The sequence below is a fragment of the Aedes aegypti genome, chromosome 1 (assembly GCF_002204515.2).
Source record: "Aedes aegypti strain LVP_AGWG chromosome 1, AaegL5.0 Primary Assembly, whole genome shotgun sequence".
NCBI classification, from domain to species: Eukaryota; Metazoa; Arthropoda; class Insecta; order Diptera; family Culicidae; genus Aedes; species Aedes aegypti.
Genome location: NC_035107.1, coordinates 67,539,137 through 67,566,724, shown reverse-complemented (window position 1 = coordinate 67,566,724; position 27,588 = coordinate 67,539,137). Strand labels below are relative to the sequence as shown.

Below are 27,588 nucleotides of genomic sequence, written 5' to 3'. Positions count from 1 at the left end.
GGTTCACTGACCTTGTTCCCTTGCAAAAGGTAACAATTTCTACGAATGTGTCCCTTTTTCTTGCAGTAATTGCAAACTGCACTACCGTGAATTTGTTTTGGACGATTATCTTTATAATATCTATTCCATACAACGTCCCTATTTCTGTTACGCTCAAAACTTCTATTGCGATCATTGCTTCTACTACGGTCGCGGCTCCAACTACGATATCGCGGTCGTTCATTGTCCCTTCTGCGCTCATAGTCGTTATTTCTTCTGCCCAAACGTTCTCTCACTGTTAACACTTTACTTGATTCACCAAAATCTTCTATATGGCCTGCTCTACTTTCAGCCTTCTCACTAGTTATTATAGTTTTTTCAACAGTTTCAAGATTCACGTCATCATCCATAAGAAGCTTTTTTCTCAGATCTTTATCTCGAAGTCCAATTATTAGTCTATCGCGAATTGCTTCATCCTTAAACTCTCTAAAATTGCAGTTCTCAGCTAACAACTTTACCAAAACGAAATTTTCTACTGTTTCATTTGGTTTTTGTATACGATTGTAAAACTCATATCTATTCATCAAAGCAGGTTCCACCTTGTCGAAACGAGCCTTCAATTTCTTGATCATTTCGTCGTACGGAATTTCACAAACATCTTTTTTAGGAAAAATAAGTTTTATCTCTTCAAAGACTGCGTCCCCACTAACGGAAATGAACCAAGATTGCTTCGTCTCAGCTTTAACTTTATTTAATTTGCACATCACCTCAAATCGTTCCACATAATGTGTGAAGGATTTGTGCCTCTGGTACTGGTCAATCGACCCAATTATACCATTACAAATCCGAAACTGTATGAACAAAATTAGATAGCAAAAAGAAATCAATCACTTTACTCACGGTCACTGTAGATTTGTCTCACCGTAATCCTGTGGTGCTAGCACACGTGTGAAATTGGTTTCAGTTGAGGTTCAACGATAGCATGCAATCGTCTACCTTGCCTTGGTGTTCCTTCGTACCAGTTCGTTCTCAGGACAAGGATGTGACCCTCAGTGAAACTTGGCGAGAAATTGATACCATGAGAAGTGAGTAATCACTCCGATGCCTTCACTGAAAGTGGATCACAGCACTCACTAGATCGTCTCGCGCTCTCAAGGATGGAAGATAAGCGCAACAGCAACAGCAGATATAGGCGGCAGGGCAGCAACAGCAACACAACAGCACGGGAATCCACAAAGCACTCACTCTCCCTTGACGACGTCTCTCAGCGTCGGTGATTCAATTTCAATTAGATAATTGAACAATACCAGGAGAAAATTAGCAACGTATGAGCGCAAAACCAATAGGCTTGCTCACTCTGGCTTTTCGGTTTGAGCTAATTCACCCGCAACTTGCTGTACACTTTAATCACCACTTTTCCTCGTCGCCACTGAAAAGGTTTGACTAGTATACTTAAAAAATAAATAAATCACTTATATAGACCGAAATATGTTTCTTTATAATTTGTAAGAAAAACACCGTAAATTGATCTCGTCTCCGTCTACAATAACGGCTCAAGCTCGAATGAGCATTCTTTTATTTTAAGAAGAGGACTATGTCCTTTGTATATGATAACATCGAATACACCGCTGATCCAATGGATAGGGTGGTCACTACAAATACTTAATGTTTGTTTGAGTTTAGAACACTGACTTATAGCATGTCTATTGCTTCATTTCCTTATCAGCTTTGAGGTTGCATGCTATTTCAAGAATTTATGCAGTTTTCAAGGAGTGCTCATTCCACACCACGACTACCCCTAGACGAGAACGAGAACGAACACAAGAATAGTGAACATGAAAAATCGCGAAGTAGTTCTGTTTCAAATCAGTGATATGAAACACCAATTTTCGAATAAGGATTAATTTTTCGGATCAAAACCATTCCAACTCTTTTCAGTTTAGTTGATTCATGTTTATTTCAATCAATTTCAGCAGAACTCACTTTTTTACCACTAGAATCTACCTAAATTCGATTTTGTTCACCGAAAAAAAAACGCAGTTCTTAAAGTAAAATTCGAGAATTTCCATTCGAAAAATAAACGCAACAAAATTTGTGCTCTCACTCTAATACTAAGCGACAAAATAATAATCATAATAAGCGGAACAAAAGCTACAATCATATATAGGAAACGATTTCTAAAACAAATCATTAAAATCGCGCTCCACTCCTGGGAGTACCAGCGCCAATAGGTAAAAGGTAGCTCTCTAGCAGTTCAAAAAGGATATATTCGTTATCACATACAATTTACGCAAACGGGTTAAAGTTAAGGAAGCTGAATTTCACCGATGGCTACGAACAAATTTCTACCCACATTTAAGTCGAAAATGGAGAACCGAACGTTACACAACCGTATAGTGGGTGCCGATGGCACGCACTTGAACATCAAATCCTAGCACTAAATCCATTCACGTTTGAAATGAAAACTTCCACTGAAGTTATTCGTTTTTTTGGGGTAAATTACGTAAGTATAAGTAAGGTAAGTTAAGTAAATCCGACTCAGTACTCTTAGTAGTGGCGACAAAACACAAACCGGCTAGAACGAAGCGCGCAATTTTAGGATTCTGTGTGTATGTCTCGTCTTGTATGTGGACCGGCCGTAATTCCGACTCGATGCGCTTAAAATCTAAGTCATACCTCTAATAAAAAGGGAGTATTCTGAGTTTTCCTTTTGTGACTTGGTTTCGGTTTTCCTCTAAAACTAACACGCGAATGCGACTTTGTTAGCTGCTGCCTTTCAGCTCTGATTTCTTTGATAATGATACGAGTGCTGTTACTTTCAATCGTACAGTAAATAAATAATAGTTTTTCAGTTATTTAGCGCAGTTTCGCATTATTTCCACTCACTAATGCCTAAGTAATAGCTTTGTGTGTATTTCTTCTGTTTGTAAGTGTGCTTCTTTCGGTTATCCAATATTATAGCGATAGGGAGTGGCTTTGTTGCGCCCTTTTACTTACTTACGATAACGGAACGGTCGAAATGAGCGAAAGGCCACACTTCGCAAGGAACGCATCGCCTGAGCCCGGTTGAAGTGTTTGGCCGGCCGGAAGCTTGCCAACGAGAACCCATTGATGATGGGTCCCAACCGACCATTTTGGTGGTTATTGTTGTTGTTGGTGTCGCCATCGCCGTCGTCTCTTCCACCATCGCCGTTGGCCAGGTTGGCGATACTGAGGGATGATCCTCCGCAGTGCCCGTGATTCGAAGTCCTGGCCGCCTTGAGCATGACCGTCACCATTAGCAGCACCACTAGGGACTGGAAGAGATGAAGGAAAAATCATGATTAGAAACTCAGTGGCAACTAAAGTAACACTTGTAGATATAGATGCCTATCGCTTCGGTTTTTCAAGCTGAAGGTTGTGGATTCAATTTTAAGTCTGTCTCTTAATATCTTTCCCCATTCCCCTTTATTCATGTTAGAATTACTAACATCGGTTTAGAGTAGGTACAGCTTAGAAAATCAGTTGACCAGATGCTGTTCGATCCCTTGTGGTGAAGCAGATAGGTTCTAGTTGGGTAGTTCTAGTAGGATAGTATTGACCGCGTCCTGCTAATATTAAAAACCATGCATGAGAGCAGCTTTCCCAGGAAGCTCATATAGAAGACGATGAAGAGTGTGCGAATGTAATACAGAGGATCGGGTTTAATATCCGAGGAACGATTTTTAAAAGATCCTGTCGATTTATTTGCCTCGCGGATCATTTGAAAATATGACAGTTTATTAGGCAACACCTGTCGTTGGTTCGTTAATGGGGTGGGTGTATCAGTTATGAACATAATGGTTCGCCAACACGTATTATTTTCAAACTTTCAATAATTTTGTGTGTTTTAGTAGTTTGATTTCAAATATAAGGTACCGTGGGTTAAGTGAAAATAGATTGTATATTTCAATGAATATGTTGAACTAACGTTTCAAACTCATGCGTAAATCTTTGAGGCCATTCAGAACTTTAGGATAGGTAAAAGATTCTTGATATTTTTCAACCTTTATTGCATAATAGAGCAAAAGATTGTTAACCTGACAACTATTACTCCGTAACAAGTTAGCGGTGTGCAATCTTATTTTAAAAATTTCGGCGGAAAAAAATTGCGAAATATAGTTTTTCTAAGTTGTCCTCTGTGACAGTTTCAAACTGAAATAAGAACAGTTTTAAAATTAATTCGACGTAGACCTAAAAATAACTAAATTAAAACCTTCTCAATTTTCTAATCACGTGGGGCAAGTGAAAAGTTTATCATTAGAAATTGAATTCGTGTTTGCCCTTTAGGGTTGTGCTACGTTTTCCCAATGTCGGTTCCCCGAATGTCGTTTCCACGAACGCCTATTAACCCGCTTCCCCGAATAGCCCAGTTCTGTGAATAAAAAATCGGCATTCATAATTTTCATAAATTTTTGCATTTTAAGGTGATGTACGAACCGGTCATCGGATATGCACCCTTTTTTATTCAATTGGCGATTCTTTCGAGTTTGTGTGCGAAGAGATGGAGCAGCTGTATCGTTCTCAAGAAATACGTAAGTTCTGCAAGAAACTGAATGCATCCCGCACAGGCTTTGTGCCGCGAGCCGAAATGTGCCGGGATAAGGATGGAGGTATCTTGACGGACGAACGTGAGGTGATTGAAAGGTGGAAGCAGCACTACGATGAACACCTAAACGGCGCAGAGCAGGAAGATCAAGACAGCAGGAGGAATGGCTCCATCAGTACGGCGGATGAGGGAGACGTGCCAACTCCCACAATAGGCGAAGTTAAGGATGCTATCAAACAGCTCAAGAACAACAAAGCAGCTGGAAAGGATGGTATTGGAGCGGAACTTATTAAAATGGGCCCGGACAGGTTGGCCACTTGTCTGCACCGACTGATAGCCAGGATCTAGGATACAGAACAGCTACCGGAGGAGTGGAAGGAGGGAATAATATACCCAATATACAAAAAGGGTGACAAGTTAGAATGTGAGAACTATCGAGCGATCACCATTTTTAATGCAGCCTATAAAGTGCTTTCCCAGATCATCTTCCGCCGTCTATCGCCACTGGCAAGCAGATTTGTGGGAAGTTATCCAGCCGGATTTGTGGACGGGCGATCAACGACAGACCAAATCTTTATGTTGCGGCAGATCCTCCAAAAGTGTCGCGAATATCAAGTACATACGCACCACCTATTCATCGATTTCAAAGCGGCCTATGATACCATCGACCGCGAAGAGCTATGGAAGATTATGGACGAGAATGGTTTTCCCGGGAAACTGACTAGACTGATCAAAGCAACGATGGATAGTGTACAGTGCTGTGTGAAGATATCGGGTGCATTATCGGACCCGTTTGAAACACGCAAAGGACTTCGACAAGGCGATGGTCTTTCCTGCCTCCTGTTCAATATTGCGCTAGAAGGTGTTATGAAACGGGCGGGCTTCAACATGCGGGGCACGATCTTCAATAAATCCAGCCAGTTCATCTGTTTCGCTGACGACGTGGACATTGTCGGAAGAACGTTCCAGGTGGTTGCTGAACAGTATACCAGGCTGAAACGTGAAGCAGATCGGGTTGGATTGAAGGTAAATACGTCGAAGACGAAATATCTGCTGGCTGGAGGAACCGAGCGCGATAGAGCTCGCATAGGCAGACGCGTGACGATCGACGGGGATGAGTTCGAGGTGGTAGACGAATTCGTCTACCTCGGATCATTGATAACGTCGGATAACAACTGCAGCAGAGAAATTCGAAGACGTATCATCGCCGGAAGTCGTGCTTACTATGGACTCCACAAGACCTTGCGGTCTGGTAAACTTCCGTACTAAGTGTACCATGTACAAGACGCTTATAAGACCGGTAGTCCTCTACGGGCATGAGACGTGGACAATGCTCGAAGAGGACCTGCAAGCGCTAGGAGTTTTTGAACGACGTGTGCTTAGGACGATCCTCGGCGGAGTATGTGAGAACGGCGTATGGAGGAGAAGAATGAACCACGAGCTTGCGCAACTCTACGGTGAACCCAGTATCACGAAAGTCGCCAAAGCTGGAAGGGTACGAATGCCGGACAACAATCCCGCAAAAATGGTGTTCAACTCAAATCCGGCCGGTACAAGACGAAGGGGAGCGCAACGAGCTAGGTGGTTAGACCAAGTGGAGCAGGATCTTGGAAGTGTGGGGCGATCGAGAAATTGGAGGTTAGCAGCCATGGACCGAGTTAGTTGGCGTAACATTGTGACGCAGGTCATGTCTTGAAGGACGTAGAGCCAGCAAAAGTAAAGTAAGTTTCTTTCGAGTTTTACCGTCCTCAGTATTTTTGGCAATAGGATGCGTTTTTGATCGAGAATGATCAAATATCTCCTTCTTTTGATTGCGTATCGTTCTTTCTAGTTCAGCACTCTCTCACTAAAGACTATGTTTGCACTGTTTTGAACTTTACCTTTGACCTTTGACATTTGGAGAAAAGTACATCCGTGAAAAAGTAGCACGATCGCTCTTTAGGTAGCTATAAGTAAACAAGGTTCACAATTATCATAGACAAACAGAACATGCTAATAATTCAAGAAACACTGTACTCAACACTTCTAAAGCTATTAGAAATCATGGAACTTCTCTAAGAGGTTTCCAAACATTATGGTATTAATGTGTCTACTTTGAACAGCCGATTGAAAAGTTCCAATATTCTTATACGTAACCGTACGGAAATCCTTGGAATGTCTATGTAAAGCTAGTTCAAAAAAGGTAAAATGGGGTACAGGTCTATCCACACAAAAACATTATGAATACTTTATTGAAGGATTCAGTTTCAAGAAATGATTTCTCATGAAAAGTTATACGACGTCATATCAGACTTTATTAGGAAAAAGGACGAGCGGTGGAAATTCTGCAGAGCAGAAATGCATTTGCTGTCCTATGATGTAAGAACTAACATTGAAAACGTTGTAGTTATTATGTTGTCGAATTATTTGAACAAACATAACTGAACAGAAGAGAATTGAATTAACAAGAATAAAATTTTCTTTGTTTAGATGTTACTAACTTATGTTAATGTTCAATAGGACTCCTTAGCAAAAGTTGAAGGTAATAGAAATAGTAAATATAACTGTTTTTCAATTTACTTTTCAAAATGACAAACTTTTCACTTGCCACAATTTTTCAAAAACTTTTTCTGTATTTTTTTCTTTAATTTTACATGAAAATCAATTTCAGCATAGTTGTTCGGAATCCGTCAAGAAAAACCCAAGGAACAATTGGTAGCTTTTAAGATACTTACGTGTTTAATACAAGCTGCATAGCAGCAACCATTGCTGAACAAATTTTTTGTTGAATCATTAATTGAATAAAATTAGTTTCCACTTATTAAAAAGCTGTTATTCTACTTGGAGTTTATGTTTTGAGTAAGAGCTGAATAAACCTCCGAAAATGCAAATACAGTAGCTTTTGTTCTACAACACATGAGAAGTTTAACAATAGACTGATTAAAAGCTTCTATAGGTTGTAGCCATCATTTTAGTAGAATATTGAACATTTGATTAACAACAAATCGTACAAAACTTTCAGTGTCTTATACTTAAAATGTTGACCAGCATGATTAGTAAAACATAAGACCAATGCGAATAACAGTATATGAGTATGCTTTTATTCAAGCAAAACATATCATGTCTTTTTATGTTATTTTCAAATGTTTTTCAAATCAAATCCAAGACATGTAGGCGACTATGGATCAACGAGGGTAAAGTTCGAACCACATTGGATTAAAAAGATCATAATTTAAATTTTCCAAATGTAGTGATCATCATCTGCGACGTTATGGATATCGGAAAAAGTTACTTACCATAACATTTTTAATGATAATCGAAGTAAACATAATAATTTAACAATAATTACAAGAAAGTTGTTACCCAACTTACAGTCCAGAGTCACAAATAAACATACATATTTAATTATTGTTGAACAATGGTGACAGCTGAAAAAATGCCCTACAAAGAGCTGAGAAGATGATATTTAGATCCAAATTAATGACAATGTTCAACATTTGTCATTGGAATGAATAATAGTAGAATCAACAATTATTAAACTTCTCCAAATAATCTCTGTCAACTTGCCAAGATTGTTTTACTAATAAGTTGAACAAGTCATTTTTCCTTCTATTAAAGAGCAAATATTCCACCAAACAAATATAATTGTGTGAACAGATGTACAGGAGACGAACTAACGTTTTGGTTGCTTCGCACTTCAGCTGTTTCCATGCTTAACATGAACATGATTAAAAGCTGAATAGGTATTTTATAAAATCCTAATACAACATAGTCATATCATCCGAGCAGTCAATCCAAAAATCCAAATAATATCTGATGCTTTCTCAATAGAATTATTCAATTATGTTGAAATATATTTTATATTTCTATAACGCTTAATATATGGAAGAGTACGACAAATACTCAAAATATTAATCTAATAAAAATACTATATATGAAATAAATGAATTTTAGTATTGTTAGATGAACAATTAAATTAAAGTTTTAACAAGTTATAACTTACTATGAAATTAGATAAATCATTTCAGACTGTTTTTACCTTGTGAATAAACTTTATTTTTGACCAGCATTGACATAAATTTTCTCACTGTGCGCTATAAATAGCCGACTGAATTCAGCTCGCATCAGTACTGAACAGCAGCGTGTTGATTAGACATTGTTGAATAGAAGCTCAAGCATGATCAATGTTCAGCTACAAGAGGTTTATATTGGGCACTGGAAGGCTGATATATAAATTCAAGGATGGCGCAGATGGCAAGGTATACCGCTGACGATGGGAAGGTCTCGAGTTTGAATTTTGAATTATTAAAAATGGTTATTAATTCATGGTAAAAGTATGCACTGCATTTGATGTATACAGTGTTAGCATATTTTAGTCATTTATTTGTTTTCAATTATCTTTGTGGCAGTTGAATAAAAGCTGAGATAAATGCTTATAAAACGATTTTGAAGTTGTAAAATAAAGTCAATACCGTCAAACGGGGCTTCTTTTGACATTATTTCCACATTCTTTAACTTTGAGGATTTGTAACTCTTAGAATTATGGATAGATGTTGATAATTTTTGCCTATATTTAAGTTGTATATGTACGTAACAAATGTGCAAAATATGAGGCAACTCCATCAAAAAATAACAAAAATGCTTGAATAACGAAAAAAGTGTGTCCTTCAAGACAAAAAAGGGGCTACTTTGGACATTTTCACAATTTGCTAATGAAATGATTTTTCCTCATAACTTTCAAACTGATTCAATAGATTGTCGTCCACTGTGATGTCATGGAACGTTTTTCATTGATAAACTTAATGTAGAAAATTGCAAAGCTAGAATCAATTACACATATATAACAAATTTCAACGAAACATGCGGTTCACTATTCTCAGTTTGCAGTATGAAACTTAAATTTTAAACTTCCTCTTAAATGGAACTATCCGTTACAAGTGCTCGATTTTCAAGTTGACATAAACGAACGACGTAACTACTAGGTACTGCGATGATGAATGAGTTATGTACAAAAACTCTTTTTTTCTATTCTTACTATTATATGAACGATATGTTGAAGGATCACATTAATACCGGTAACTAATTTAATACCAATAAGTAATTTTCATTAAAAACGCAATCTATGAAGTAAAGTTTAGCAAGATCGTAAAGAAGTAAGTTTGCTTTTGTAATATGCTTTTAGCTTCTTAGTAGTTTAGAGCTGGCTTAAGAGTAGTTTAATTTAGGCATTTGAAGGATGCAACTGTTCTGTACTACAAATTCATGTAAAATATAACGAAAAATAGTTTTTTAGAGATTATGTTGTGAATTTGGCATTGGTACGTATTGAAATATATGTGTTTTATGTCTATTCACTTTTACAAACATTTATTTTATTTTTTTATGTTGTAAAATACACAAACCAAAACATTATAATAAAATAAAAGTCGCAAAAATAAGACCTTTGATCATTTATTTTAATAAAACAACAATTTTAAGCAAAACAAATTACAAGATTTTCATGAAACATGACGATTCGATAGTTTTGTGATGCTCTCAATAAGTTTCCAAGACATGGTTAAAATTCAAACAATGTTTGTATAGCCAATGTTTTATACCTTGTGAATATTTATTCGGGCTTTTTTGAATTTTTTTCTTGTTTATCCTGTTATTGTTGATGTTGTTCCAAGAAAAAAATCATGCCTAGTGGTAGAGCATATATTGGTTAATAAAAGTGCTGAAGACACAAAATTGCTCAGATTAATATTTAAGCTGCTAATAAATACAAAAGGTGAGTGTCCAAAGTAGCCCCTGGAATCAAAAGTAGCCCCGTCCGACGGTATGCAACGACACGCTTTATAACATGGAAATAATTAAAATGTTGTTAAACATGATGCTGAATTAAACTGCAATAATGTTGTTTGTTAAATTAGCGTTGTTAAATCATCAATTCTTATTAGGCTAAGTGAAAACTGAATAAACATCATTTCAATATATGATTACAGTCACTAAATGATAGGTAGCCTAATAATTTCGCCAGATTTGCTTGAACAATGTGTGCGTAGCAGCTGCAAAGGGGTCGTCCATAAATGACGTAGCATTTTAGGGGGGAGGGGGGTATTCACGGATTTGTGACGATGTGTGACGAGGGGGAGGGAGGGGTCCCAACCAGTGGACGTAGCTTTTTGAATAATTTTGGTAAAAAGAGTAGCACTGAAAAAACTGACAAACAGATTTATTTTCTATCAATTTTCATTATCCGATTTTTCAAAATTGGGTTATGAAATGATGATTTAACTCAAAAACAGGTTGAAAACTTCTAAGAAATTTAAATTTTCCTGATAAATACAATCAAACAGACTTTATGAACCTTTAAATAGTTAGGTATGTGAATATTATATTGTATTCATGTTTAAACTATTTTATTTATAAACAAACAAATTAAAAGCTTAATAAGTAAAAATCAATGCTTTATCGACTTGGATAATATTGTTTTACCATTTACAAGACATAGAATCAACCATTTTTGGCTTTATTCATATTTTCTGTTGAAGCCTTAATTCTTCAAAAGAATACAATATGCCTATTTAGGCAAATATTAACGTTATTATAGTAAAACACGTAAAACAAGAATTTTATTCAGTGCGTTAAATGTTGCAGTCCACTCAGTCCATTCATCGATTTATTTTGATATATCAATGCTCTTGATAGAACAGCCTGGATAATAATAAAGACATCGAATTCAAGTTTTATCAAAATTGTCCTATCGTTCAGATTTCTAAATCACTCGGTAATTCAACGAAAGAGCATTCTTATTATTTCACTGTTTCATAATGAGTTGAGTAAGAATATTTCAGTATGGGGAACGATGATGAATTTTAACTGAACTATTCATAAAGGTGGTTGCATAAAAATCGCTAATTTTTTAAATATTCCATATTACAATTGTTATTTTTTTATCTATCTGGCCACTGTTTCCTGAATAGATTTGAATTCAGAGAATAATGACGAAGATCCATTCCAAATTAAACTATTTTGTTGATCATATTCACTGAAATCTGTTTCTCAACCATGAACAATTTAAAAAATGCCTATTATATAACAAAGATTCTGTTCAATATATTATAAAAATTTATGAACCCTAACTGAGTGCTGTTAGCTTTATCAATCCGAGCAAAAATTTCAGCTGTAAACTGTTTAAGTTTTAACAACAGCTAAAGTACTACAAATTAAATTATTGGGGATCAAAATTATGTAACTTTAACAGGAAATATGCTTGTTTAAACTATTTTTCAAAGGATTTTTTTAGCGTTACGGGATATCAAACTATCATTCGTTAGATCATCCTGATGTTTCAGTGTTTAATATCAATTGATCTCTATATTTGTGTAGAACTTTCTAGATTTTAATGATTCGTTTTAGCCCAATCGCTGAGGAAAACGAAATAAAAAAATTAGAGGGGGAGGGGTTGCTTGATACGCTACGTATTTTCCAAGGGGGGTATCATCATTTGTGACCAAATGCTACGAGGGGGGAGGGGGGTGTAAAAAATCAGTGAAAAAATGCTACGTCATTTATGGACGGCCCCAAAGTAATATAATAAAGCAACTATTCAGTATGTAGTTGTGAAAAATTGCTTAATAAATGATTATAAAATATGCAAATGTTTCTTGGGAACTACTTTTTTGTAGCAGTCCCTTTTTATGGTCAGCTCAAACTGCAATTATATTCCATATTAGCTACGTTTTTTAACATAAATCTCTTTTACTTACAAGAAATAGTTCATTCCTGTTGGCGCGATGTTATAACCGATGTTTTATGCACTTTTTCAGCACCCTCGACGTTATATTGCAGCACAAATCCTACATAATTACGGACAATTAGTTATTGCGAATTCTCGGTTTTAAGACTACTTACGAACAGTTTTGACTACTGTTACTAATTTTCAGATCGAAAACGCATAAACTTCCACCAGCTTTTGAGATTCGAATCACTACAAAATTATTTATTGGTGTATTAACAAGAACTAATTTATGTCCTTCGAATTACTCCGTACTAGTTTGTTTTGTTATGTTTTCCTTCTCCTTGTTTGACAACACATCAATAACATCTCCTACCACAGTTGACCGTTCGCGCATATCGCTTGTCTTGGTGACCCTTCTCACTCTCATTGCTGAGCTTACACCAAGCTGCTGAGTTTTTGAACGCGAGCTTATTGTATGTAAAACTTAGGCAATGAACACTAATTCTTTTGAATTAGTTTTCTCAAAACCATATGGAAGTTACTTACGTCGATTTGAAAAAATAATCGAGATTTTTTAATGTAAAAAAATGTAATGCGGTAAAAGGCAGTTCAACTTCACTCAAGCTCGATGAGTCATGAGACACTTATTCGTAAAATGGAATTCTAGCATATTTTTTTTTTCTCAGAACACAACCACTTTCTTATAGAATACAACAACTTTCTTCATCTTTTTTCTGTCTTTCTGTCTGGCATTACACACCTATTGTGACAAAGCCTGCTTTTGACCTTAGCTATTTGGGCACTTATTCATTAACTGAAAGTTTTATTTGTCAATCGTCCATGTGTCTTACAATCTCGTCCAGTAAAATCGAACCATAATTGGTCAGTGTTCATGCAGACCGGACTAGATGATATTTTGGCGTTCTAAAGATACGTTAAGTACTTTCCAATGATTATTCCAATGCTATTTTATAAACAGATACATCATCAAATAGATGACCAAAAAATATTTTTCGAACGACTGGCGTACGCTTTTCTGATACCTTGAAACAGCACTTGGTTCAGTCTGTCTGAATAACGACCAATTAATATGAATTCTTGTCATAATTCATAACAATTTTGTGTATCTTTTCCTTCAAGTACATATTTCAGTGTTCATTTTCGTTCAAATTTAGAGTTGAAAATGATTGAAACAAAATAGAACTCTTATAACCCAAATCAACACATCAATACATAAATTCTGCTGCGTTTATTTTTCATACTTCTCTTAATCTAAATTATACTGAAAAAATGCTTGATTTAGTCATTTTGTTGTTAGAAAATAAGAGGCAAAATTTGAATTTTTCAGTCTGCAAAAAACTGTGCAAGATATCCCGGGGCAAGTGGATCCTAAAAATTGACAATTTGAACAAATATTGACTGATGTGCGCACGAACAGGAAAATAACAGAAAAAGTACTCCACTCGGTGGGGCAAGTGGGAAACATACAATTTAACTTGCTAATCTTCCTGAAAAACCAGATCGTCAGCAAAAATCGAATAATTACCGTAATCCGGGGTAACATTGACATATTTTAATAATATTTCTTAAATATTTCGTTTGAAAATGCAAATGTTGCAAATTTTATATTTTTAAAACAAGTACTGCCACCTATAGTTCGTGACTATATACTTTTTTTTGTTTTGTGAACGATTTAAGAATGTTCAAAAAAATGTTTTAGGTGATTTTTTGATTTAGCTGGTATGGGGTAACATTGATCACTTATGTAAACAACGTTCGGTAATATTGAAAATGTAGTTCCTTACTTAAATTATGGCCCTGAAACCGAATATGAAGGCCAAACGCTTACAAGTCATTTACTTTTTGAGTTATTTTAAAATTAAAAACACCTCGAACCACGGAATACGCCTAAAGGTAGGAAATTTCCTAAGGGAAATTTACATTCTTAACAGTAATTCGGCAAAGTTGCCTAATTAAACATACCTACTTATGAAAGTTTTGACAACGGAATCGTTTTCGTTGATGAGAATCGCATTTTCCTTGCTCTTATCGTTTACAGAACTTATGTGAGACATGAATGTTTGGTAGTGTCTTCCTTAACCATTAAAATCATTGTTTCGAAAAGATGCCATATTTACGCATAAGGTAAACGCAATTTTCGCAAAAATCTTCACTTTAACCCTCTAATACCCAACCCCGCCTTTAGACGGGGTACACTTTGGAATTTTGTGTATTTTTTCGTAGCTCGGAAATTAAAATGATTTTATTTTTGGCTTAAACCTTGACTCATAACATGCATATAAGAAAAGTTTTTTATGATTTTTGAAACTTTTTTGTATTATTGAAAATTGTTTGAAAAATTGTATTCTTATATAACCTTCAAATGCCTGGGATTCATTTAACGTGTATTATAAAAAATCGTACCTTTTATATTTTTCTACGATCAACCTATCACAGAAGAAGAGCCTTATGGTATTGAAATGATTTCAAATCTGTTTTTCCGTTAGTTACACGGAAAATAAAAAATGTTCCAGAAAAAATTTTAAAAAATCATATTTTCAAAAGTATAGTAAAAACTCTAATTCTTATTATTGTCAAAAATCAGTAACCAGAAGAGGCTTCAAGAGAAAATTGAAAAGGATAGGGATGTTCAAAAATAAAAATAATAAAAATCAAAAACCAAAATTCATAAATATGCGAAGAAAAATAAATTATTGCCCAAACCGTGTTTAGAACGATTTTAGATAACGAAAAATTATAGTTAGATCGAAAACAAAAATTTGGGTATTAGAGGGTTAATTAGCTCATGAATATAAGAAAGGGAAGCACCATTCATGGTTTGGAAATGTTCCATCAATAAATGATAATGCGAACTTTTTACGAGATGAGTCATTCCGACCAATGTTACCCCGCTGATCAATGATACCCCGGATAACGGTACTCATATTGCATTTTGGAAACATATTCGATGTGAGTATACCGTTTTGATTCATATTACGGACACTTAAGGCCTCAGTGAAGTATAACCCAGCATAAAGCACACAAAATAAATCATTCTATATGATTCCTTAGCGTTATCGAGCATCGGAAGCCCTTTATTTTCGAACGGTTGGTAAAAAATATGCTTCCGCAACTTGAATAATTTTAAATAAATCAAAATGTGTGGCCTTTTCACTTTTGCCTCATATTCCGGACACTTTGATTCGAATTCCGGACAGCTCATGATAATCATTAATGGAACAGTCAAATCATCAATTGGAATCGTCAAACCACTGAAGAACATCTAAGGTAGTTGGGCATTATAAATTTTCAAAGATATTTATGGAAAAAGCTAACTAAAACGAGCCTCGAAATTGAGAACTATTGAATGGCAAAAATTGAAACATTTCGTGTGAAATGTTTCCCATACAAAGTAGAGTGTCCGGAATTTGAAGCTGTCCGCAATATGAATCAAAACGGTAGTATCTTTAATAAAATACGTAATTCTTTCAGAAGAAAATGTTCTGTGTATGCCATGTCTCAACATAAACAAGATCACTCGAAAATTCTTCATGGAAAGCGTTAAGAGGAGTATACTATGGTCAATCTTTCTTTTTTTTTATAAATTGCTTATTAAAATTACGTTTAAAAACTTTTAATTCTTGCAGCAATTGTGAGAATGCCCCGTTATTGTTGTTATGCTTGGCAGAAAATTGCTTTCACGGTTTTAACGTTTGATTGAAGAAGAAATATATTTTTTATATTTTTGTTAAATTTTGAAATTGTACCTTGAAAACTTCCAATTAATTTTGATGATATTAACAAATTTCAAATTCGCTTAACTGAAAAATGACGTAGAGAAGGAATATCACAGCAAAACAAAAATGACATTTTTGCGAGTCTCAAGGATCAAATTATGTGTCTTGGGGCTGCTGAATCTGATTCCGTTCTCAGAAATGTTCCAGCACGTCACAATTTTTAGCTACAGGTCGCCAAAGTTGCATAAAATACTGGTTTTATTAAATTAATTAACTCATTACGCGTGGTAAAGATGGACAGTTTATGGGAGAAATTATGAAAAAAATCCACGTGCTCGGATGGGATTCGAACCCAGGACTCTTGTATGCTAGACGAGCGCTTTACCAACTAAGATACCGAGCCACTTGGTGACCCAATAACTGAGTTGGTTACAAGTTTAGAATTCAAATCCCTACAGACCACGCGGACCCCTTTCATAACCCAACAGACAAGACAGACCAAACTCATAAAATTGGGGAAACAGGATTCGCTCAGATTGACAATAAAAATATCACAATCTTATAAGTTTGTTTACATTTTCCAATTGGGAATTAGTTTTCTTCCAAAGCCTATTAGAAATAAGATTGGTCTTTATTACAGTTAAATTTAATGCAAAATCATCTAGGTCCTATTGAAACGTTTCGTAATGGCTACCGGAAAATCGACGTAGCTCTTACGTTTAGCGACGGTGGAATGGACGAAGTTCAAAAGTTCATGCGTTCATTCTGGGCTACCTATGATTAACGTAGTAAGAGCTACGTGGAAAGTGCGATGGAAAAAAATCACGTATGTTTTCACGTAACAATGACGTTTGGATTATTTTGAGTGTATGTCGATCGATCTCGATCTCTCCCTATCTCGATGGTCAATATGGTTCAATATCGAGATGTGGAAAGGTGACTGTATTATGAACTTTGTTTATAAGTATTGTTATACACATGAAGTTTGAGTTCTGAGTCAAATTAAGCAAATAAATTGCCATACAACCTGGCAAACTTGCATGCTTACAAAAGTGTGACAGTGTATGTATTGGAAAAAGCGTGACAGAGGAGGGAGGGGGGTCTAAATACCCAGAAAACGATGGACGTCATATTTGAATCTTCCCACAGGCGGTTGATTTTATTTATAGAGCGATGAATTTTCAATTAGATGTTTCACTGCCAGCTGATCAGCTGAATAACTTTACCGAAGACACCAACATTCTAGCTCTTCAGGGTCCTGGGATATCCGCTGAATGGGTGATTTGGTAAATTTCGGTACCACAAGACAATCCGGAATAACTCCGGAACCACTTGGACCATATTCCCAAGTTTTCCGGACCATACACAAAAAGACTTTTTCGGGATGTTCTGAACAGTTCAACAAAATCCATTGAGGAACGAAAAAGTTTTGCACAATTTAGTGTTTTGCAGCGTGTGAAAAGAATGTTGGCTGGATGAAGATTAACAATGAATGATTTATGCAGGGCAAGAGTTAATGACGGATGCATTCGTGAACATCATTCAACGATAAATCGAAAAAACGAAAACGAAATTTCTCGTTACCCGTTGTTACTTACCAGCACCACGATGATCAGTCCGGTGTAGAACTGCATCCGGGTCGTGTTGGACGCGAACTCGATCTTCTCCGTTTCGACAATCAGCCGTCGGATCGGTTCGTAGTGCGGATGCAAAGCCAACGCCTGCTTCAGGTGCAGTATCGAGTCCGACAGCTGGCCGTACGCCTTGAAAATCTCCCCCAGCGTAAAGTACTGCCTCCAGGCGCTCCGGTCCGGCGGGTGCACCTCCAGCGATCTATAGAACGGAAAAGTCAACAACCTTAGTTTCGATTAAAATTGATTAAAGTGAAGCTATGATCTCACCGCTTGGTCAAACTGATCGCATCGTCCAGGTACTGCAGATTGAACAGTACCCGCGCCAGGTTGAGCAACGTGTCCGCATTGGTGGGCGAGATGGACAGAGCACGCCGGAAGCACTCGATCGCATGACCGGCATCTCCCTTGATGCGCCAAAAGTTCCCGATCTGGTTCCACAGCTGGATCGTGTGCGGTTGTTCCTTCTTGGCCCGGCGCAACCGCCTTTCCAGGGCGTCGATATTGAAGTGCTCCAACGATTGGCCGCCGGTCTTCCGTTTCAGGAACAGATACGCCACTTCCGGTTCCGGAGCGAGGTTGTGCTCGTAGCGCTGAGCCACGCCCACCAGATCGTCGTAGTGGGTAAAATTGACCGGTTTGCCACAGGTTAGCAAATCCTCCGGGGGACTAGCTGGCTGCGACACGGGACTAGACGATTGAGGCGAAGAAACAGGAGGACCACTGTTGGTGCCACTGCTGCCACTACTGCTACTTCCATTTCCACTTTTGATGGATGACTTTGCTGCCGCAAGGTACGCTTCATTGGGTCTGAAAAGGGAGAAACAATCAGGAATTGTAACAGAGATTATACAAGAACTAGTCTCAGGGATTTCTTCAGAAATCTGCACAGGGATTCCATCGGAAATTCTTTCATCGCGATTTCAGCGGAATTTTCTCCACGGATTCTACCAGGGATTCCTCCAGAGATTCAAACAATAACCCTTCTAGGGAATCCTTCAAGAAATCCACTAGTAATTTTTCAAGGAATTCCATAAGTTTCCACATGGCAATCTGGATTTTCTCCCCAATTTTTTACTACGAATTTCAACAATGATTTTCTCTAGGAATTGCAGCAAGATTTTAACAGGGATCCCACTAAAAGTATTTCCAGGGATTCTCTCTGTGATTCGATCAGGAATTTTTCCAGGAATATGACCAGAAGTTCCACCAGGAATTCTTTCAGGGAAACAACCGACAATAGTTTTACCCAGGTATTCCGAAAAGTATTCCACTAGGATTTTTTTCAGAGATTGCTTCAGAAATGCCTTGTGAAATTCTACCAACGACTTCACTACGAATTTTTCCAGGGGTTCGTTTCACATTTCTTCTACGAACTTTTACTGAAATTTCAACAGATGTTCCACTAAGAATAATCTCAGGGATTTTATCTGAAAATTCTTCATCGATTCCTCCAGCAATTTTTCTACGGTTTCCACCAGGAATCCCTTAAGACATTCTACCAATATTTTTCAGGAATTTTACCATTAATTCTATCAGAAATTACTCCTGATCAATTCCTGGAGGAGTTCCGAAGAAAATAGTAGAGAAATCTCTGAAAGAGATATTTGTGAAATTTCTGCCATGGAATTGGAATGGAATTTTTGGTAAAATCGCTGGGGAAATTTCTGGTAGGAATGTTGGAAAAATCTGCTGAAGAATTCCTGGAGGATTTTTTAGACAATTTTCTGATAAAGTTTTTGAGAGTTTCCTGGGAAATCTCTGCAAGAATATATTGAGTAGTTCAAGGGGAACCCCCCATTGAAGAAATTCCTGGAAGAATCTCTGCAGTAATTTCTGAATGGGTTCCTGAAAGAATTTCTCGGTGTATTCCTGAAGGAATATTTGAATGAATCCATTGAAGAATTTCTGTTGGAGTCATTGAAAACGCCAAAGGGAATCTCTGAAGGAAATCCTGGGAAATTCTTGGGGAAATTTCCGTAGGATATCCAGTTGGAATTTTGAAAGGAATCTCTTAACAATCTTTTGGAAGAGTACCTTGGGGTATTTCTGGAAAATACTCTGTAGGAATTTTTGAAAGGAATCTCTAGAAAAAAAAAACCTTTAGGTATATCAGTTGAGAAATCCTTAAGTAATTTCTGAAGGCATTTTACAGTATTCTTTGGAAGAACTTCTGATAACTAATTAGAGAGATGTTTCTGAAGAAATTGTGTGAGGAGTATTGGAGGTGTCCAGGGCGAATAGGAGCATCTGAAGGTTTCCAAACATTCCTTCAACGAATCTGTTTTTCAATCAGGAATTTCTCCATGAATTCCATTCCTATAGAGACTCGACATAAAATTTCCAGGAGATATTTTCCCGGGATTTTAACTTGAATTTAGGATCCAGGGATTCCATCTTGACTTTCTCTTGAAGTTCCACCTAGTATTCCTAGAGCGGTTCTATATAAAAACCTCCAGATATTCAACCAAACTCAATCCAAGAGTTTCATTAGCAATTCCACCCGAATCATCACATGGAATTATCTGATGTTGTATAATGTTACTTGCTTGTGTGCACACAATAGAAATATTAGTAGTAGAACGCTTATGGCGCAGTTGTCACAAAACTGATTTCAATTTTTATTTCCTTAAATTATGGTTTTTCATTGTTTGTTCTATACCATGATGTTGTTTTGGTTCTTAAAATTAATCTGACACTTTGAGGCCCGGTACTCAAGCTGTCAGTTCGTGGAAAACTAGATGTTGGTAACACGACAGCAGCGACATTAGCATTCTTAGGTTAATGCTTCTACTGTGCACAACTCTCAAGTCCGAAAACAGAGAGGAACTGTTTCTCTGGTGCGATGCTGGTCGCAGCCTACTTATGTAATATTTGAATAGCTGTTGGTCAATGTTACCTTGCACGTTGAACACGCTCAAAGCTCGCAATCGATAAAGCAGAAGCCTGTATATTCGCTGGGCTACACACAATCCAACGATCAATTTAAGTGCATGCTACACAGAATTCACACAGGTTCCCAGCATAAATTCTTCCAAGAATTCCAAGAGGAATTGTGGAACTCCTACAGATATTCGATATATAACTCCTGTAGAAATTTCATCAAGAATTCTACTAGAATATACTCATAGAACTCTCCCGAGGATTCCTCAAAGAGTTTATTCTGTAATTTCTTCAAGAATTGTTACGTGGAGTTCTTCCAATGATTTTTTTTTCAAAGTTTTGGTTTGATTTACCAGTTTTGGTTGGATTTATTTTTCTGGTTTTTTTCCTTGTCTGTAGAGCCTTTTTACCACTGCTTCCATTATTTAGGAATATTGTGGTATGGCCCATATTCTATTGAGTACTCATCAAATATACTTTCACAATTGAGATGTGATAGACATTAGTTGATGTGTCACACTGTCCCAACTGGGCACAACTCGTTTTATGAAGTCTATTACCCCTTGCCAAATTTACAAGGACTCTAATAACCCTTTTCCAATGTTAACATTCTTTGATTAAGCAATGCTCCGCAGTTTCGTTTTAAGCTTGACAAAAACGACATTCAGATGATTAGATTTTTTCTATCTTTTTAAGATGATACCTACTTGGGCAGTGACCGGTCATCAGGACAGTTATTACCCTAAGATTTCTTTTATTAGGATTCTGTATAGCACGGGCTTTTACTAAACTGGGTTTCATGAAACTTTTCGCTTGCTTGGATGTGGCGTTCCAATTGGATTCTACTATAGACATTTCCCAATTTTTCAGTTCCATCCTGAGAGTGCACTTAGGAACACCACAGAACGATTCAGGGCCGACAAAGCTCGAAGCTGCACCCTGTCTTGCTAGATTGTCGGCGATTTTATTCCCCTCAATTCCACAATGGCCGGGTACCAAGTACAATGTAACTTCGTTCCTACTGGCCAATTGCTTCAGAGAAAGAATGCTTTCTAACACTAAGGGATGGTACACAAATTATGTCACGCTAAATTTCAAATTTTTCGACCCCCTCCCCCCCCTTTGTCACACTTTTTGTATGAGTCCTCCCAAAATTTTGTAAGGCTTGTCACGCTTGACTCGACCCCCTCCCCCCCTTGGAGCGTAATTTGTGCATGACCCCTAACCTTGATCTACATGTGAATGCCTTTAGAGCATTCAAAGCTACTTGACTGTCCGAGAAAATACAGATCTTTGCAAACATTTGTACAGTCAATGATGGATTATATTTCAGCTTGGAACACAGTGGGGCTGCGCCCCATAGCTATTACCTTGCTAATACCAAAGCCGACAACTCCAACTCCGGTATTGTCGCCCATCTTTGATCCGTCGGTATAAAATACAATCCAGCCTGGATGTAAACTTGGCCCATCAGAATCCCAAATATAGCGGCTTGGTTTAACAACTTTGAAGGGAGCATCATACACTCCCGTGCAAAAGTTTGGGTTCACCCCCTAAAAAACATACAAAAGTGTTCTGTCCATATCTCTGTGATTACACGTCCAATTGAAACTCTTTAAGCCGCATTCGAAAGGCAAAGAGTTATTCTTACTTCGTATGTATTTTTCCAAAAACATTTTTTGAATTTTATATACTAAATTTTTACTTAAAGTTGTTAAATTTTTCAAAAAACACACTGAAAAATCATATTTATTTTCATCAGCATTGGATTGACCAAAATTTTAAATCAAAGTGGCATTAGAATCGTAATCTTATATTCTTTGAAGAGACCCCACGAAATGTTGGCGGAAAAATCTGGAAAGTATTCAAAATCAATGAAACAGTCAGTCAAGTCATCGTACAAAAGTTTGGGTTCACCCCTCAGTATGATGCCAATCGTGCAAAAGTTTGGGTTCACCTGAGCCACACGAACATCATTTTTGTCAATATCTCTGCAATTTTTCAACCGATTTTAATAGTTTAAAGCTCTTTTGAGCGCAAATAATGGCGCGTACATGATTGGTATGAGATTGCACAGATTTAAGTAAGTTTAGGTGTACCCAAACTTTTGCACGATACACCATACTGAGGGGTGAACCCAAACTTTTGCACGATGACTTGACTGACTGTTTCATTGATTTTGAATACTTTACAGATTTTTCCGCCAAAATTTCGTGGGGTCTCTTAAAAGAATATAAGATTACGATTTGAATGACACTTTGATTTAAAATTTTGGTCGATCCAATGCTGAGGAAATTAGATATGATTTTTCAGTGTGTTTTTTGAAAAATGTCACAACTTTAAGTAAAAATTTAGTATACAAAGTTCAAAGAATGTTCTTGGAAAAATACATACGAAGTAAGAATAACACTTTGCCTTTCGAATGCGGCTTAAAGAGTTTCAATTGGACGTGTAATCACAGAGATATGGACAGAACACTTTTGTATGTTTTTTAGGGGGTGAACCCAAACTTATGCACGGGAGTGTAGTTGGTCTTCGTTGTCATCCAATCTTCTATTGTTTTCATATCTGAATTCAAATTGAATTCCTTGATGATCTTCATGTGACCAATCAAATCACCATATAGTATTTTATTATAACGGATAAACGCAAGGCGTTTTTTTGCAGCTTGCAGTTTAATGAATTGATGCAAATGCAATATATTGAGAAGGGCATTTAAGGCAACCGATGGTGTACTTTTCATTGCCCCTATCATTGATATACAAGTCTTTGTCTTGTCTTCTTCTACCAGCTTTTGGAATGAAAACAACTCGAACCTTTTGCAACGCTTTTGGAATATATGAAAGCGCAACACTTGCTTTGAATATTTCGATTAAGAGCGGACAAAGCGTCTGTTTTTCTTGTTGCAGTAAGCCTGGGAAAATGTAATCTTTCTCGGCAGATTTGAAAGGCTGAAAAGAACTCAATGCCCATTCAACCCTCGAAGGCGTGAAGATTTCACAAGCTTTCTGATAGGCATTTATCGACCATACATGTCTTGCCTCATCCGAGACCTGTTCTTCATCCGAATATGGGATCGATTCAGAGAAATGAGTTCTCATCATTACTTCCAGTGTTTCAGAAGAGTCAACAGTATAACTGCCGTCTTCTTTTTTAAGGCTACCAAGACCATTTGAATGCTCTTTTGAAAGGACTTTGTGCAGCCTTGCAGCTGTAGGAGCGTTGTTGATGCTTTCAGATACCCGTCTCCAGTCCTTACGTTTGACGTGCCTTAGTTCTCTGTTGTATTCAGTTAGGGCTTTTTGTATTCAACCCAATCTAAAGTGATCTTTGCTAAACCTTGCTAAACGACTTCATGCAGGAAGAATTACAAGCGTGCCCGTTCGATTTGAGGCAGACTTCCCTGGATATGGAGAAGATGACGTTGCGGCACGAAAGCGTCGTGGTCTGGAAGTCGAGAAAGAAGGGGCCGGAAACGAAGGTGTAATATCTCCAGTAGTGCGAAGGTCCAAACGGCTATTAGAAAAAAATAAGACAAGAACTCCTTGGATTCTATAAGCGATAAGCGTAAGACGCATTCGAGTTGAATAATAAATTAATTGTTGGATCTGAAATATTGTAAGCAACCAAAATATCTAAGTGCATTAAAATACATTCGGATCTTTTATAGGGGTGAGAATTGTGGTATTCACGAAATGACCAGATAGAAGTAGGACCCCTTTATCATACCCTCATGATACAAAAACATGAGAATGGAGTGGTATGCTATGAACACATATTTGTTATATACAAATTCTGAATAAATACCGCTCTCAACGTTCAGTCGAGTTAGTTGTTTACTTGGATCCAACGTGAAAGCTGTTTTACTTTAAACCGTGAGAAAACTCTAATAAGGTATCTGACCTTAAATACAACAGTCCCTTAGCATTTTTGCTAACGGGCAGTCAATTTGGACGTTTTTCAATATTTTCAAAGATATTTTATTTTTTATTAAAGTAATAAACGTAAATTTGTCGAGAAAATTCAGGGCGACCTTTTTATTACTACATAGATGACCCGATTTTGTCTATCCTTTTTCAAAAGATTTTTCAGCTCTCCTTCGAAAAGGAAACAAGTTATCAGAATTCTTTCTACACCATGTTATGCATATTCATAATAAATTAAACTGAGTTGAATAAGATTTGGAGAAAATTCGATAATGAAACCGTGAGAGCAAAAAGTTCTCCGTAAAAAGGGGCTGACAACATCGGGTCAGTGCTGTATTGTAGCAATATGTGAAAAATTTAAGTATTTTACCAGATTTTGTTGCATTTTGGTAAAAGTGCGCAGAGTTAGTGGCCTTCTAAAAAGAACTCCAGAATTACTCGACCAATTCTAGAAACTCCCTAAAAGATCTATGAAAAATAGTGATTTTTTCCCGGACTTTTTACGGATACTGAATTTATCTAGTAAAGGTTAATGAGATTTCCTCCGAAATAATAATTTCAGATCTCCCCAAGATTTCGAATAAGGATTTTTTTAGGAATATCTTCAGGAAATACTATGGAGCTTTCAGTATCCTGGAAAATATTCTTCAAAATCATCCTAAAATATATTCAAGAACACTGAACTAAACTTTTGTTTGAATCTCTGGAATATCTCCTACAGTAAAAACTTGAGAAATCAATGACATAGGAAAATCCTAGGATAGTCCTTAAAATTGGTGCAGTGTGCAAATTAGCTTTTGGAGCTAATTCTGGAGGATTTCCATTTAGCTCAGCATCCCTTGAAAAATCGCTGAAGCAATTTCAGGACGAATTCCTGGGAGAATTGGAGGTGAGAGAGATTTCTAGAGAAATCTTTGAAACTATTCTTGAAGAAATCTCTAGACAAATCTTAAGAAGAATCCTTTTTGTTTTTCTTCGACAAATTTGAGAAGAAATTGCTGAAGAAAATTTTGGAGTAGTCGCGTTAGAGTTCCTTATTTTTTCAGAAGCTTTCAAAATTGGCACCTGGATTGAATTCAAGTAGCAAAATAAAACAGTGACTTTAGAGACCATTTTAGTGAAAAAAAGAGAGTTTAGTAAACTATTGAAAATATATATTGTTAAGAGACTTGCATTGAAGTCTAGTGACAGAGTCTGTAAAAACAAACCTGCTACCAGCCCTGTCAATTCAATGGACATCTAAAAGAAGGAATAAGCCAAACAAGCTGCTGAAAAATAATTTTTTAATTTAAAAATTTGCCCTTTTTTTGTTTTTACAAGGGGGAATCTGCAACAGACGCCTGAGAAGGTAACTCAGGGAGTGTGTGGGCATGCTGCACCAACGACGACCCACACCCACTAAAACCAGCCCATGCACTGTACATGAGCAATTCTCGCTGATTTGCTCAAGTGGTGTACGGAGTGCATCGGCATTACCCTTGGCCTTAGACCCTCATTTCCCCGGAACCATTTGTCCCTGAATTTCTAAAATGGGCAAGCCACTGATCAGAAGGCAATTCCGTCGAGAAATTAAAAAAAGTGACTATTATAGAGACGTCCCAGCAAAAAAGATAGAGACTTGCATTAAAATGACTTGAGCAAACGTTTGTATAAACAGCAAGTTATCGTATACAATAGCTAACAATAAATAGTAATTAAGTCTTTAAAAAGCGATAAAGCGACCAGCCCTGTTTTAAATTAATTTGAACTTATTGCATCTGCACGACAGATGTTTGAAAAGACGAAAATGAGACGAAAACGAAATTTGCGCTTACTCCTCTGCCAGTCGTCGCAGCAGTTCCTCCGTCGTGCCCTCGCCCCTATTCCACGTGTTGTGCCGATAGTTGGCCGCCGTCGACGTTATGATGGTGAACGTGGACTCCTCGTCCTCCTCCAGTTCCTCCGGATGTAAGGAATCGGCCTTGGCGGATAGATCATCCTCACCGTAACCGGAATCGTCCTGTAATAGGAATCGAAACAGTTAGCTTCTAGCTTTGTACCAGCTTAAGGCAATGACCAACCCTTCCAGCAGCACCTCCGCCACCGGCCGGGACGCTCACAATCTTGCCCTGTTCCGAATTCAACTTCCACAGGGTCGAAGTGCGAGTATTTGTCGTAATGATCTGCAGACAGAAGACGTAAACAAACACGTAATAGACGACCAATTTCCGTTCCGTCTTCATCCGATAGACGGCCGGAGAGTTCGTCCCGCCGGATTCTGCCCAGGAACCCATCTCGAATGCAGCCAGCACATTCACCAGAACGGCCCCTCAGAGAGTCCACTAGTCAGAGTAACACACTTTATTTCGGTACGAATTCCGGATCTTCCGCGCTGGGCAAACTCATTGCTTGAGGGACGATTTTCGACACCTGGACTTTTTCCCCCAACTTGCTTACTATCACACAATTTATCACAATGCACCTCAGTTCGGTAAGTTTCCCACCAGAGGAAAAGATCTACGAAAAGTGCACTATTTTCCGCAGATGATGCAGCTGCCAGTGAATGTCTGGAACGGATGCAAAAAATTCTGATTCTGCTGCTTCTTTTTTACGCGATGTTTGACATGTGCGCCAAGCCAAAGCTCCCTGGTGGCGCATTTCGGTGTTGTTTACGATCGCTGAAGCGTTCGTTCGCGAGTGCTTTAAGGGTTGAAGCGTTCGTTGGGGGGATTGAAGCGTTGGTGATTTTCATTTTTTAAGGGATGGAAAAGGAAAACCGCAATAAGTGCACTGGCAAGTAAAGTTCCACAAATGTTGATTTGGGTTTTGGATATTTTATGCATAAAAATGATCAAAATCGTTATTTTTGGTAAAGCTAAGTATGCTGTTCCGCTCAAGAAAAGTAAAAATTTCTGCTCAAGAAATGGCCAAGTAATTTCCTACAGTGAGCTCCATTTGAATTCTTTAATGAATGTTCGAATCCTCTGAGCAGAATCTCAAATAGAGAAACTTAAAAGTAGATGGAGTACCGTGTATCCTTTCAATTCCGCTCCTAAATGCTTATCTTTGACAGATACGCGTATTTCGACTACCACTTGCAGTCTTCTTCAGTGTCAGTTACTCGTATCAACTGAATGGACCTATGCACGGATTCACTATTTGACGTTTTAGCGGTGCCGTGTTA

The 27,588-nt window shown here is 37.3% G+C and overlaps 1 protein-coding gene across 1 annotated transcript; it reads right to left on the bottom strand.

The window, feature by feature from the left end:
• Nucleotides 1-1,910: 1,910 nt before the first annotated feature.
• On the bottom strand, nucleotides 1,911-27,050 carry LOC5572384. Its single transcript, XM_001653991.2, has 5 exons — nucleotides 26,486-27,050; nucleotides 26,240-26,424; nucleotides 17,887-18,426; nucleotides 17,584-17,818; nucleotides 1,911-3,275 (listed from the first exon to the last, which is right to left on the bottom strand). Exons 1-5 carry the CDS (start codon nucleotides 26,696-26,698, stop codon nucleotides 2,973-2,975), a joined length of 1,476 nt encoding a protein of 491 aa, XP_001654041.2. The 5' UTR covers nucleotides 26,699-27,050; the 3' UTR covers nucleotides 1,911-2,972.
• Nucleotides 27,051-27,588: the final 538 nt, after the last annotated feature.